Raw genomic sequence first — 15,244 nt, 5'->3', positions numbered from 1 at the left:
GAGTTTTATGGTCAAACAAAGTAAATACTGAAAATCCTTAGCTTGCTTTTGATTTAGAAGAATCAGGAATTGATTATTTTAATTAATAACATTGAAAAGCTTTTGGTTTTGTTTTGTAGATGTTCTGGTTGAAGTTCGATGTAAGAACAGTTTCTCCTCAAGAAAGGAACAATTAGGAATTAGATTACATTATTGTGGTGATTTTAGTTTGAAAGTTCCAGACTGGAAGTATTTCATTATGACCCTGAAGGGGTTATTTGAAACTACAAAAGTCTAAATTCAATTGTATGAATTATTAAGGAAAAACATCTCAAGACGGGGAATTGGAAGAAACGGTTAAGTCAAATCTTTAGATGCGATAGAGAGGAAAACTCACCCTGTCGGTTTGCTTACTTTAAAGTGATAGTGTTGGGATAAATAGGATTATATCTTCACCATGTGTTTTGAAATCTTTCAACATATGTTATATGTAAATAGTTTGGTTTATTCTATTTTATCTGCATTTATTTTGTGTAATAGACTTCTGTTTTAATGTTAAAACCAAATCTGCAGCATTGAGAGTTTATATTTCCAGTAAAAGTCTACCTTGTTAATTGAAACAAAATCAATTAATTTAGATTTCAGACTAGGATCTAATTTGCCTAATAATAATATCAGCAGGGATCATACTCACTGCACTAATTCCCTATGCTGTTTGACACTGATACACTGCAATACAATGTAATTTTCTGCTATATTTGTTTCTATTACTGTGTTGCTGAAGGCTGTTGCTTCAGTACACAAGGCAAGGTGTTCTGCCTAGGGAAAAATTCAGCAATGGTTCAACAGGATGATAATTAAATGCAGGAACTGAGGATGATAAGGTATTGGCTGGAAGTATTTTCCATTCCATGGGATGGGGAGATTAAGGATAAATCTGAAGGAGATGTTCAAAGTAATGAATGGCATTGTCAGAGTAGACTCTCCTCTACATTTATGGAAATCCAAAGCAAGTGGATTTAACCTTGGTAATCAGTGGAGGTAGTTAAAAGCAAATTCAGCAAAAGACTTCCCTAAAGAGTTGTGAGACTGTGGAATTCATTCCCCAAAGCCCATGCTATTTGAAAAATAAATCATATTCTATTTTGCAGTAAGCAGCTAAGAAATATAAGAGCTGATATGTCTGAAAACAGTGCCCAGGAATGCCTGAACAGGAAGCGTGTACATTAGAAATATAGTTGAAGGCATTCAACATCAAGATAAACTATTAATTTCTTATGCTGTTAGCTTGAGAGGCTTGCATTGAGCAACTCAAATAGCCCTAGATATTTCAATTTATTCTATTTATCACATTTATAACATCATGAAAAACTGTTGTTTAACTGATACAAAAGCAAAATTTTGCAGATTTTGGAAATTCGGAACAAAAACAGGAAAGGTTGGAAATATTCAGCAGCAGTTCCGATAAAGGCAATTGAACTGTAACATTTATTGTTCAAATAAAAGCAAAATATTGCAGATGTTGAAAATCTGAAACAAACACAGAGAATGCTGGAGAAGCTCATCAAATGTAGAGCATCTGTGGAGAGAGAAACAGAATTTTGAATCTGGTATGACTCTCTTCTGCAGAACTGTACTGCAGGGCCCAGAATCTGAGGTTAACTAAAGAGGTCAGGGAAAGCATTCAATTTAAGGAGGAAGCACATTACAAAATAAAAATGAGTGACAGGTCAGATGATTCATTAGAAAGTAAAGGACAATGGACAATGACAAAAATGATTAATCAGGAGGATGAAATTAAGAGTGTGAAAGAAAGCTAGTCAGGACTGTAAAATGGATAAGAAGAGTACGATTTAAGGAAAAAAAAGTATAAATAACATGAGTGTTGGTCTTCCACAGAATGAGCATGGGGAATTAATAATAGATAATGAGATTGTGGATGAAATGAACACATCTTTTGTTTACTATTGGGGATACAAAATTCATTCCAGTAATAGCAGTAAATCAGGAGGTAGAACGGAGAGAGGAACTTATAGAAATTACTGTCAGGAGGGAAATGTTACTGAACAAACTGATGGAACTGCAGGCTGACAGCACTCAGGGTCCTGATTGGCTTCATCCTAGGTATTAAAAGAGGTGATCAATGAGCTGCTAGATGCATTAGCACTAATTTTCCAAAACTCCCTTATTTCAGGAACAATTCTATTAGACTCAAATAGTAAATATTATCACTCCATTCAAGAAGAGAGAAAAGTGGCAGGTATAGGCCACTTAGCTTGATGTCTGTTGTGGAAAAAAAGTGAGAGAATTGATTATTAAAAAGATTATAGTTTTGTGCTTAGAACTCATTGTAATTATGAAAAATCAATTACAGCATGTAATCAAGAAGGTTAATTGGAATTTAACTCAGAAGAAAGAATGTTGTGCTTTAGTTATATGGTGTATTGATGAGACCACATCTTGAGTACTGTTTGCAGTTTTGGGCTGTTTATTCAATGAAGAATTTTCAGGGAAGGTTAACTTAATTGATATATGAAGTAAGTGATTGTATTATGAAGATATGTCAGACAGGCTGGGCTTGCTTTCACTGGAGTTTAGAAGGGTGAGAGATCATTTGATTGAAGTGTTTCAGATCTTGAAAGCTCTTGGCAAGGTGTACATGGAAAGGAATTTTCCTCTTGTGGGTCAGTCCTGAAATGGGGTTTTAAAATTAGGACAGAGATGAGGACACGTTTTTCCTCTCAGAGTGTTGTGTGACTTCACAATTCTCTGCCTCAGAAGGTGGTAGAACTGGGAATCATTAAATACTGGTAAGACAGTGGTAGAGAGGTTTTGGAGGTGCCAATATTGGACTGGTGTGGACAAAGTTAAAAATCACACAACACCAGGTTATAATCCAACAGGTTTGTTTGGAAGCACTAGACAATAGACAATAGATGCAGGAGTAGGCCATTCTGCCCTTCAAGCCTGCACCGCCATTCAATATGATCATGGCTGATCATTCCTAATCAGTATCCTGTTCCAGCCTTATCTCCATACCCCTTGACTCCACTATCTTTAAGAGCTCTATCCAATTCTTTCTTAAATGAATCCAGAGACTGGGCCTCCACTGCCCTCTGGGGCAGAGCATTCCACACAGCCACCACTCTCTGGGTGAAGTAGTTTCTCCTCATCTCTGTCCTAAATGGTCTACCCCGTATTTTTAAGTTGTGTCCTCTGGTTCGGCACTCCCCCATCAACGGAAATATGTTCCCTCCTGCCAGAGTGTCCAGTCCTTTCATAATCCTATATGTTTCAATCAGATCCCCTCTCAGTCTTCTAAACTCAAGGGTATACAAGCCCAGTCGCTTCAGTCTTTCCGTGGAGCTGACTTTTCAACAAGTGGTTGTGAAGCAGGACCAAAAGACACAGAATTTATAGCAAAAGAGTTAAAGTGTCATCGAGTTGTAATGATATATTAAACAAACTTAAATTAAGTCTTGCATCTTTTAGGATGGGATATGCTAGTTTAGGTTCTTTAATATGTAAATTTGAAAACTTTTTAAGTTACATTCTCCAGGTGGCTTGAGTTTATCTAACAATAGGTATCATCTTAGCTCACATAATGTATTAAAGGTGTGAACTTAAAGTCTGCTCCAACGTTGAGTCAGTTTTATTTCTAAAGTGGGACTTTCAGAATCCTACATGGATTTATGCAGTTCTTGAACAAAATAAAATGTAACTCTGCAACTACAGATCCACTCCTTAAATTTATATGTGTGCTCATGCAGGAGAGACATGTGTATGTGAGTGTGTGCATGTGGGTGTGAGTGCAAGTGAGAGAGTGTGTGAATGTATGTGTAACCTTGGTCAAGTATGTGTGTGTGTGTGTGCATGTGTGTGTGTGCGTGTGTATGTGTGTGTATACCTGTGGTGTGACATGAACCAAGGTCCCGGTTGAGGCCATCCCCAAGGGTACCAAACATGGCTATCAGCCTCTGCTCGGCCACGTTGCGTTGTTGCCTGTCCTGAAGTCCACCTTGGAGGATGGTCACCCAAAGGGCCGAGGCTGAATGTCCCAGACTGCTGAAGTGTTATCCGACTGGGACAGAATATTCCTGTCTGGTGATCGTTGCGTGGTGTCCATTCATCCATTGCCCTAGCCTCTGCTCGGTCTCACCAGTGTACCATGCCTCAGGGCATCCTTTCCTGCAGCGAATGAGATAGACAATGTTGGCCGAGTCACATGAGTACCATGGCGGGAGGTGTCCCCACGTATAATAGTGGTATCCATATCGACACTCTGACACATCTTACAGCAGTGCTATGACAGGGTTGTACAGTGTCGTGGTCGATGTTGTCCTGAAAGCTAGGCAGTTTTCCATGAACAATGGTCTGTTTGAGGTTTGGTGGTTGTTTAAAGGCAAGACATGGAGGTATGATGAAGGTTTTGGCAAGGTGCTCATCCTCATCAATAATGTGTTGCAGCCTACGAAGAACATGGCGTAGTCTTTCAGCTCCCGGGAAGTACTGGACAATGAATGGTACCCTATCGGTTGCAGCTTGTGTTTATCTCTTGAGGAGGTCATTGTGGTTTCTTGCTGTGGCACGTCGGAACTAGCGGTTGATGAGTTGAGCATCGTACCCTGTTCTTATGTGGGCATCTTTGAGCACTTTCAGGTGTCCATCATGTTCCTCCTCATCTGAACAGATCCTGTATATGCATAGGGCTTGTCCTTAGGGGATGGCTATTTTAATATGTTTCGGGTGGAAGCTAGAGACGTATAGCATTGTTAGGTTATCTGTGCATTTGCGGTACAGTGAGGGGCTGAGATGTCCATCCTTGATGGAGATGCATGTGTCTCAGGATGAGACAGATATTAAAGTCTAGTCCATGGTAAGTCTGATGGTGCGATGAAATTCATTGATATCACTGCATAGTTGTTTCAGTGACTCCTTGCCATACTGAGGAAATGAGGGTTGACGGCATAAATGGGAACATGAAATTCGGAACACAAGCAGATCAGCCATGATATCATTGAATAGCGGAACAGGCTCAAGGGGCTAAATGGTCTGCTTCTGCTCCTATTTTGTAAATGTTTAAATGAACTGCAAGTACATTCGATTGTTATTTGACCATGCACACATCCATTTTAGGAGCAATCATAGTTTGGGAAATGTGTTCATTGCAGTGCATTTCAGACTGCTGCATGACTGCGTACCTGTGTAGCTTAGAGTAAATATTGAAATAAAACAAAGAACTGTGGATGCTGGAGACCTGAAACAAAAACAGACATTGCTGGTGAATCTCAGCAGGACTGTGAGAAGAAAGCAGAATTCGAGCCTGGCGCCTCGTCATTAGAACAGACAGAGGACTTGAAATGTCAACTCTGCTTTCTTCCCACAGATGCTGCTAGACCTACTGAGATTTTTGTGAGAAGGGATATTGGGTATGGCTAACAAATAGGGCTGAGGAGTTTCCTTGAGCTGAATTATCTTCTCCTGTTCCAATATTCTTAAGTTTTATTTCTCTGTTTAAAGCAGAGTAGAAGGATTCAAAGCAATCATTACTGTCAGGATTTGCAGTGGATTGAGTGTTTTATTTTGTGTTTTAAACGGTTTCTTTTTATTTCCCAGGAGAAGAAGCTTCAGAGAATCGGACCGAAAATATTAATCCGGATAATAATGTTAAGACACGCTGTCAAACATGCACCTCTGCATTTTTCAAGATTTTCTGGGGGTTTCTGGTCATTCTTTCTGTATCATCCTCCTGGGTTGGTACTACACAGATTGTCAAAGTTACATACAAGAACTTCCATTGTCCTTTTTTTATGACCTGGTTCTCTACAAATTGGAACATAATGTTTTTCCCTGTGTACTACTCGGGACACTTGGCTTCAGCACAAGAAAAGCAGACACTAATTAAAAAAATTAGGTACTGATTCCTTCTCTTTTTGACAGATAAAGCATTAAAAGATATTATGCAATTCAGAATGATATGTTGCTAGGTTTGTTAATGAAGATAGTTAATGCAGCATTTTCAGCACATTGTTCCTAGCTGGCAATTCCCTTTCTCATGTTATCAACAATAGTTGCAGATTGCAGCATATTCAGTCATAATGACAACAATAATGACAACCTCTTTCAATTAAATAGCAATTCTAACATGGTAAGATCACGCAAGATCCTTCAAAGAAACATGATCAAACACAATTTGACATCAAATCACAAAGAGGAATAGGTATTAGGACGGGCAGTCAATAATGTGGTCAAAGAGGTAGGTTTTAAGGATCAAGCTTAAAGAGATAAGAAGAATAGAGAAACACAAAGGTTTTAAGGAAAGAGTTCCAGTTCTTAAGATATTGACTGCTGAAGGCACAGATGAAGTCTGACCGTACAACAGCACCAAATAGGAAGAGCAAAGAACTCTTGGAGGTCAGTAAGACTGAAAGAGGTTACAGTAATAGAAAAGAGGCGAGATCATGGAGTACGTTGAAAACAAGGATTGCTGAACAGAGCCATTGTAAGTCAACAAACATAGAGCTGATGGGTGAATTAGACTTTGTGAAAGTCAAGATGTGGGCAGTAGACCTTTAGATAAGCTCATGTTTATGAAGGGTGAAAGCTCAGAGACCCACCAGGACATCATTGGAGATTTTTTCTGGAGCTCACAAGTACTTAATCATTAATTAAGGATATCAGTAGCAGTTGAGTTGAAGCAAGGGTGGAATGGATAATGTAAGAGAGGTATATGCAGGCAGTCCTTATGAAAGAGCATATTTAAAGAATGTTAGGGACGTTTTATAAATAGGTTAGGGGCAAGAGGACAACCAGGTAAAAAGTAAGGCCCAAAGGGCACAGAAGTGGCAATCTATGTGTGGAGCCGGAAGATGCAGGAGATGTTTTAATGAGTAATTTTCATTTACATTTACTATTAAGATGGAGAATAAATGTGTAGAAATCAGGGAAGAGACTGTAATATTGTTATGATTCCAACTGATGTTATTGCTGGACATAACAGATCCTCAACTGAAACCTGACTTGAAAGATCATATTTTGATTTGTTTTAGTTTTAACAATATGGTCTCTCACTGAAAGATTTTGCTTTAACAATGAAACACAAGTTTATTAATAGGAGAAATGAAGATAAAATAGAATAAATTAAACAAACTAGTTATAGCACAAATTCAAAGATTCTTATACACACAGTAGAAGTATAATCCCATTAATCCTAATACACTCCTTTATAAATTGAAAAGAAAAAAATAGCGTTTGTCGGACATCCCTGGTACAGCACCTAAAAACACTACTCATACAATACTCACAGCAGCGTCCCTGTCTCTAACACCTTGGTTGGTTTAAGTCATTTGTGACTTAATTTACATGTTGGGATTACAGATAGCATCTTCCTGAGTTTAAACATGCTTATCTTTAAGTAACCTCTTCAGAGTTTATCATTAAAGTAATTTATTCATTACTCTAAAGTAATCTCGTTTCACTATATCCTTTTCTTCTCAGGAACACTGGTCTACACTGTCTCTTCAACCAATGACTTCACAGGACTGCTCAAAACTCGAAGTAAAATTAAAACAAACAAAATCTCTGTCAAACATGTGGATGATTCCGTTAAGCTTAAAAAAAACTTATTCTGACCTTCTAAATGGGGCTTATTTATCTTGTTTGGATGTAAAACCTACCAGTATGCACACAAATAAACCAATTCTAAAACTAGGTCTCAACAGTTGTTTTAAAAGAAATTATCATGGCCACAGAAATATTTGCAAGTTAGTTGCTAATTTCATACACAGAGAAAACACATGTTACTAACTCTAACCAAAAATTCAAACTTACGACAAATTCTGTTAAATATATATATATTATATATCACACATTTAACATAACAATGCACTTGAACAAATTGGTATTAAAATCAGGAGGTATTTGCAATATTAGTAGACTTAAAATTGGTTAACTCTGCAGGTCCAGATGAGGTATATCCCAAGCTGCTTTAGGAGGCAAGGGAGGAGATTGCTGGGCCCTGAATTTAATTTTGAAATCCTCTCAGGCTGCAGGAGAAGTAACAAAGGGCTAAAGGACAGATTATATCGAAATATTATTCAAGGAGAGAGGTGGTGAGAAACCAGGGAACTGTAGGCCATGAGTATAGCATCTGTAGTAGGGAAACATTTGGAAAAGAAAATCTGAGGAACAGAATTAATCTCCATTTAGAAAGGCAAGGATTAATCAAGGCTGGTTAGCATGGCTCTGCCAGGGGAGTCCATGCGTGACAGATTTGTATTAATGGGAATAGTGCAGTTGATGTGGTCTGTATGGACTTCAGTAAGACTTTTGACAGAGTCTTGTACAGTTGTCTGATGAAGAAATTAAGAGGCCATGGGATTCAGGGCAGTTTGGCAAATTGGATTCAAAACTGGCTTAGTGGGAGAAGATGGAGGTTAATTGTCAAAGGTTGTGCTTATGACTGGCAGCCGGACATATGTCAAGGTTTGGTGCTGAGTTCCTTGCTATTTAGTGTCCATGAGTGATCGGACAAGAGGTTTGATCAATAAGTTTGCAGATGACATGTAAGTTGATAGTGTGGAAGATAGTGAGGAAGAATGCCTTAGATGACAGGATAATATAGATGGGCTGGTTAAATGGGCTGGTACAGAGGATCAGAGGGACGTTGGTGTGGTATGCTTGTAGATCCTTGAAGGCAGAAGGACAGGTAGCTAAATTTGTTAAGAAGGCAAATGGGTAAGACTTTAGTTAAGTTACAGCTGGAGTATTGTGTGCAATTTTGGTTGCCACATTATAGGAAGGGACATTCACCAGGATGTTGCCCTGGGCTGAAGCATTTAAGCTAAGAAGAGAGAGGGCATCCTATTTGGACAGTATAAAATTATGAGAGGGACAGAGAGAGTAGATAAGAAAATGCTTCTCCCATAGTAGATCAATACCTGGGGGCACAAATTTAAGGTGATAGGTAGGAGGTTAAGAGGGAATTTCCGAAAAATGGTATCACTGAATGAGTGGGAATATGTGGGACCCACTGGCTGAAAGGGTGGTAGATGTCAGAACCATCACATCATTTAGGAAGTAATGAGATGAAAACCTTGAAACACCATAGCATACAAGGCTACAGGCCAAGTGCTGGAAAATTTGGTTTGAGTCAATTGGTGCTCGAGGACCAGTATGACACGATGGATTGAGGATTTTCATTCCATGTGGTAAACTCTGTGATTCAATATGTAGTTAGAAGCTGAACTCAGAGTGAAAGATGATACCAAGATTGTAAATGGTTTGATTAAGTCTCTGACAGATACCATGGGAATGCACTGAGTTGGTGGCTGGGGAATGAAATTCGTGGCAGGGATCAAAGATAATGGCTTTGGACTTCCCAAGATTTAGTTGAGGGAAATTGCTGCTCATTCAGGATGTTGAACATTCAAAACCAAATGCACTAAGTGAAGTCACAAAGAAAATGGATCAAAAAGGGTTCACATAATTGGGAATCATTTGGTATAACTTGAAAACAATTTCCGTTAAAGGTGCAACTCCGTTACTTCTGTACATAGAGTCATAGAGCTGTACAGCATGGAAACAGACCCTTCAATCCAACCCGTCCATGTTGACCAGATATCCTACATTTATCTAACTCCAAATGCCAGCATTTGGCCCATATCCCTCTAAACCCTTCCTATTAATTACCCATCTAGACGTCTTTTGAATATTGTAATTGTGCCAGCCTCCACCACTTCTTCCGGCAGCTCATTCCATACAAACACCACTTTTTCTGTGTGTAGAAGTTGCCCCTTAGGTCCCTTTTAAATCTTTCCCCCTCTCACCTTAAATCTATGCTCTGTAGTTTTGGACTCTCCCATCCTGGGGAAAAGACCTTGACTATTCACACTACCCACGCCCCTCCTGATTTCAGGTCACCCCTTAGCCTCTGACACTTCAGGGAAAACAACCCAGCCTATCCAGCCTCTCCCTAAAGCACAAATCCTCCAACCCTGGAAACATCTTCATAAATCTGTTTTGAACCCTATCAAATTTCACAACATCCTTCCTATAGCAGGGAAACCAAAAATGAACTCAGTATTCCAATAGTGGCCTAACAGCAGAAACAAGGATCAGCTGTATTAACAGCTTAGGTGATAGATAACAAAGTATTTGAAGAAATGTTTATTTGATGGTGTAGTAAGCATGTTAATGTTTGCTATTAACTGAATAAATGCAGTGAAAGAAAAGTTCTTGCTACACGTATGACTGTTTATATATCTATCTGCTCATTGCCTACAGGGAATGCAGTCGGATATTTGGAGAAGAAGGACTGACTCTGAGACTCTTTCTGAAAAGAACAGCCCCATTTTCTATCCTCTGGACATTAACTAATTACCTATATTTACTGGCTCTGAAGAAATTAACAGCCACAGATGTCTCTGCTCTTTTTTGTTGCAACAAAGCATTTGTCTTTTTGCTCTCTTGGATTGTGCTCAAAGACAAGTTCATGGGAGTTAGAGTAAGTACCTATGATTAATGGCTTCAATGAAAGCAATTTTTTCACAACTGAAAACTGCAATGCAGTCTTTAATGTAGAGTAAATCCATTTTAGATACATCATAAAAAGGACTGCAATTGGATTCCTGTTTCCATGATCATTCATAATAATATTATTCATAACGTGTGAAATTTTGAGGAAATTATATTTCAAGTTAATGCAGAAAGTCATTCCTGAGAAACACAGTGTTGTACAAAATTTGATGTATTTCCCTCCAGCAGGATTGAGATGACTTATTAAGGTGAATCCATTTTGAATGTTGATGGTCCAGAAAAGATAACTTTTATGTGTATGAATTATAATGGGCAAAAACTCCTGTTCTTGCCTATGAATGCACTAGACAGAATCTTTTATCGGGGCAACCACATTAGTAAATGATAGACAATTCATTTGAACCCCATGCCATCTTCCAGGCTAATATTTCTCTACATACCTTGGCAATTTAGCATGCTCAGACACTGAGATATTTGGCCTAACATGTTGAAGAGAAACTTGTTTTATTTCACAGAGTTTCACAGAGTCGTTACAGCACAACATTTGGCCCTTGGTGTCTCTGTTGACTTTTCAAATGACATCTCACTTAGTGCCACTCTCTTCCTTCTCTCTATAATTATATTTCTTTTTTCCCTTTCAATTAACAAATGGCATCCCTATTCAATGCCTCAATTGAACCTGTTTTTACTACATTTCTGGGCACTCCATTCCAGATCCGAATAATCCGCTGCATAGAAATATTTTTGCTTCCTCTCATTTTTGCTTCTTTTACTGATTAGTTTAAAATCTGTGTACTTTCATTCCTGATCCTTTAATGAGTGGAAACATTTTCTCCCTATTTACTGGACTTCTCCTGATTATGAATACTTCAATCAGGTCTTGTCTCAGCTTACTCTTGCCCAAGGAATACAATCCCAATTTCTTCAATCTACCTTCATAACTGAAAGTCCTCATCCTTGGTGCCACTCTCTTAAACACTTATGCACTTTCTCCAGTGCCTTCACATTTACTTAAGGTGCAGCACCGACAGCTGGATGCAAAATTCTACCGGAGACCAAACTAGTATCTTACAGAAGTTCACCACAACCTCCTTGCTCTTGTACTTTATACCTCTATTAAAAAAAGTCATATTTATTCATTATTAGGGTATGCAAATTGCTGATATGGTGAATATTAATTGCCCTTTAGAGGTTTGTGATGAATTGAACACAACTGAGTATTAGTTGAATACAGAGAGCACTTGAGAGTCGTCATATTAGTGTGGATCTGGAGTCATATAGAGATCAGTTTATTAAAGGATTTGCTAAAGGACAATAGCGAAACAGATCGGTTTTATGACAAACTAGTTGCTACATGGTCATTATTATTCCCAATATGAACTTTTAATTCAATGTTTGTTGAACTGAACCTAACTTTGCCAGCTACTACGGTATTATTTGAATTTTTTGACCACGGATCATGAGTCCAGGTTACTGAATTAGTAGTCTAGTGACCTAACCACTATACTACCACTCTACAAAACCATTGTTACTGTTGTTTAGGCCAATTTCTGTTGAATATTGGTGGGCAGGCAGGCAAGATGGATGTGGTGTACAAACTTTGGAACAGAACCTGAGCACTGAACATGCTGCTGCTACAAATTCCTGGACAATGGGCCCAGGTAGAACGCCAATGGGCATTTTTTAGATTAGATTACTTATAGTGTGGAAACAGGCCCTTCAGCCCAACAAGTCCACACCGACCCGCCACCCACCCTCCTACATTTATCCCTTCACAGGCAATTTAGCATGGCCAATTCACCTAACCTACACATTTTTGGATTGTGGGAGGAAACAGGAGCACCCGGAGAATGTGCAAACTCCACACAGAGAATCACCTGAGGCAGGAATTGAACCCGGATCTCTGGCGCTGTGAGGTAGCAGTGCTAACCACTGTGCCACCATATGTATCATGTTAGACTGAAGGGCATTTAGACCTTACAGTGATCTGGCACAGAAGTAAACACACCCATGGTCTCTGATTTAGTGTGACAGATAGTCAGGGTTGCCATTGCTTTGAGAAATTTTTGGTGTGTATGGAAGATTTCTCATTCAATGTCTAAATTAAGCATTCAAATCCTAATTTTATACATTGGAATTTAAATGTTCATTTATGTTTAAATCACAACCTACAAAGTTGTAAGCTGTCAATCCTAACCCTAATGTTTCCAGACAACCTGCCCATGCAGTCAAATTAGTTGTCATCATTATGATTTCGACCTCTTTTTATCAGTAATCCCTGATTGTACAAGTGAACATTTGCTTAATTTTCACCATATATATAAAAAAAAAACATCAAGTTTGTATCTAAGGAAGGAATGTATTGGTGTTGGAGGGTGTTCAGAGGTGGTTTACAAGACTGAACCCCGGAATGATGAGCTAGTCATCTGAGCAGCAGTTGAGGATTCTCGGTCTGTACGTGATGGAGTTTGGAAGGATGAGGGGGTATCTTGTTGAAACTTACGGAATACTGAGATACCTGGAAGATTGGATGTGGAGAAGATGTTTCCAATAGCAGGAGAGACCTGAGGTCACAACCTCTGATTGAAAGGACAACCTTTTAGAATTGAGATGAGGAGGAATTCCTTCAGCCAGACAGTGATTAATCTGTGGAACACATTGCACAGAAGTCTGTGGAGGCCAAGTCATTAAGTGTCTTTATGACAGAGATAGGTAAGTTCTTGATTAATAAGGGATTAGACATAGAATGTGGTTGACAAATATATCAGATATGACTGAATGTCAGAGCAGACTTGATGGGCCAAATGGCCTAATTCTGCTCATATATCTTATTGTATTATGCTTTCTGAAAAGCAGTGCTTCTTTCATCAATATGCCTGCACCATTTTCCATACACTTTATCTGGATGATATGAATATTTTAATTTGTTAACAATTTTTTGCTGTGGACTTATATCCAAGAGGAGTCTGTCATTCCATTGCGTTGCATTGGATTCAAGCCCATCCCCAAGGTGAACTAACTTTGCACACCAGTACTCTGTATTGCTTTCGGATAATAGGAAATAGTGTTCACGCGATTCCCAAGGTACTTTAGTAGCACCACAGCATGTATGTTTTTTGAGTCTAGCACCACTACAACTTACATTTGGTGAAAAATTCCTTGTCCGAATTTAATTTGTGTGTGTGATAACAGAATCAAATGGAATCATTTAGTTATTATCAGTTTGGATGAAAATATGAGCATAATTCGCATTTAGTAAAACACAATTTAACCTTAGGGTGTAGGTTTGCTCGCTGAGCTGTAGGTTTGATATCCAGATGTTTCATTACCTGGCTAGGTAACATCATCAGTGGTGACCTCCAAGTGAAGCGACTTGGAGGTCACCACTGATGATGTTACCTAGCCAGGTAATGAAACATCTGGATAGCAAACCTACAGCTCAGCGAGCAAACCTACACCCTAAACCTAAACCTGAGCTACAAACCTTCATAAACCTTGCACAATTTAACCTCTTAAATATGAATGAATGGCTCATATTTTAAAAGCTTCTGAGTAGCTGTCTAAACAGATTGAAGAATTTCCAATGGTGAGACCCAAACACAAATGTTTTTATTTCTTTATCATCATTATTAAATAAAAGAGCAGCAATACGAAGTGTTGGGTCAGTCCAAATTTAAATTTATCATTTGTGACTGAAGTGTTATGTCTAAATTGCATATTTTAAACAGACTAATGCCTCAGTTAAGATAGCCGATAATGCCAGTTGTAGCAAACTGCTACAGAAATGCAGGAAAGAACTAAGGCTGGACAGACCACTTGACATTAACTTAGGCTCTGGGAATCACAACACCAAAATTAGCAATGTTGACCATACAAAGTCTTCTTTGCTAACATCTGAGAGCATGTGCCAGAACTAGGCCAGCTCTCAAGATACAGTGTGGCATAGTAATAATCATACCTTACAGACAATGTCCCAGACACCACTATCACCATCCCTGGACGCTCCCTGTCCCATTTGCAGGACAGACCCAGCAGAGGTGGCATAGTGGTATACAATTGGTAGGGAGTTGCCCTTGGAGTCCTCAACATTGACTTTGGATCACATGGCATTAGGCCAACTGTGAGCAAGGAAGCATCCTGCTGATTTTACAATCTACCATTCCCTCCCCTCTGTGCTACCACCCCCTCCAATCCTCAGCTGATGAATCAGCAATAATCCATGTTGACACCAATTGAAAGAAGCAGTGAAGATTGTACTCTGGGAAACTTCAATATCTATCACTTTTGGCAATTTGTTAGCAGCGCTGCTGACCAGGCTGGCTGAGTTGAGGATTGTTGAGTGCAGACAGGAAATGAAGCTGAGACCACAACCAAATCAGCCATGATCTTATTAAATCAAGCAGTTGAGTTAAAAACCAAATGGTCTACTCCTGCTTCTATATCATATCTGACAGACTGGGCCCCCAGTTAATGGGTGAAGGAAACAACAAGAGGCTCAGCCTACTTGACCTCATCCTCACCAATCTACTTTTGGCAAATGCATGACCGTTAAAGTAGGAGTGACCACTGCATAGTCTTTATAAAGATGCAGACCCATCTTCCCACACGGTATTCTGTCCATCAGGTTGTGTCACTCATGTACGAAGCTATATGGAATAGTCTGACCAGATGTAGCATCTCAAAGCTGGGCAACCGTGCTAAAGGCATCAGCAGCATTAACATTACATTC

The 15,244-nt window shown here is 39.0% G+C and overlaps 1 protein-coding gene across 3 annotated transcripts in view; it reads left to right on the top strand.

Moving 5' to 3' along the window:
- Window positions 1-15,244, top strand: part of slc35f4 (solute carrier family 35 member F4) — a 191,947-nt gene that overhangs the window by 136,416 nt on the left and 40,287 nt on the right. For all 3 annotated transcript variants that reach the window (XM_072568803.1, XM_072568804.1, XM_072568805.1), the window contains exons 2-3: window positions 5,596-5,893; window positions 10,264-10,483. In XM_072568803.1, the coding sequence (XP_072424904.1) occupies window positions 5,596-5,893; window positions 10,264-10,483 (518 nt within the window). The remainder of the gene's footprint in view (window positions 1-5,595; window positions 5,894-10,263; window positions 10,484-15,244) is intronic.

The sequence above is a fragment of the Chiloscyllium punctatum genome, chromosome 4 (genome assembly GCF_047496795.1).
Source record: "Chiloscyllium punctatum isolate Juve2018m chromosome 4, sChiPun1.3, whole genome shotgun sequence".
Lineage (NCBI taxonomy): Eukaryota > Metazoa > Chordata > Chondrichthyes > Orectolobiformes > Hemiscylliidae > Chiloscyllium > Chiloscyllium punctatum.
Note: the sequence above shows the minus strand (reverse complement) of the source record. Positions and strands in the feature narration are given on the sequence as shown.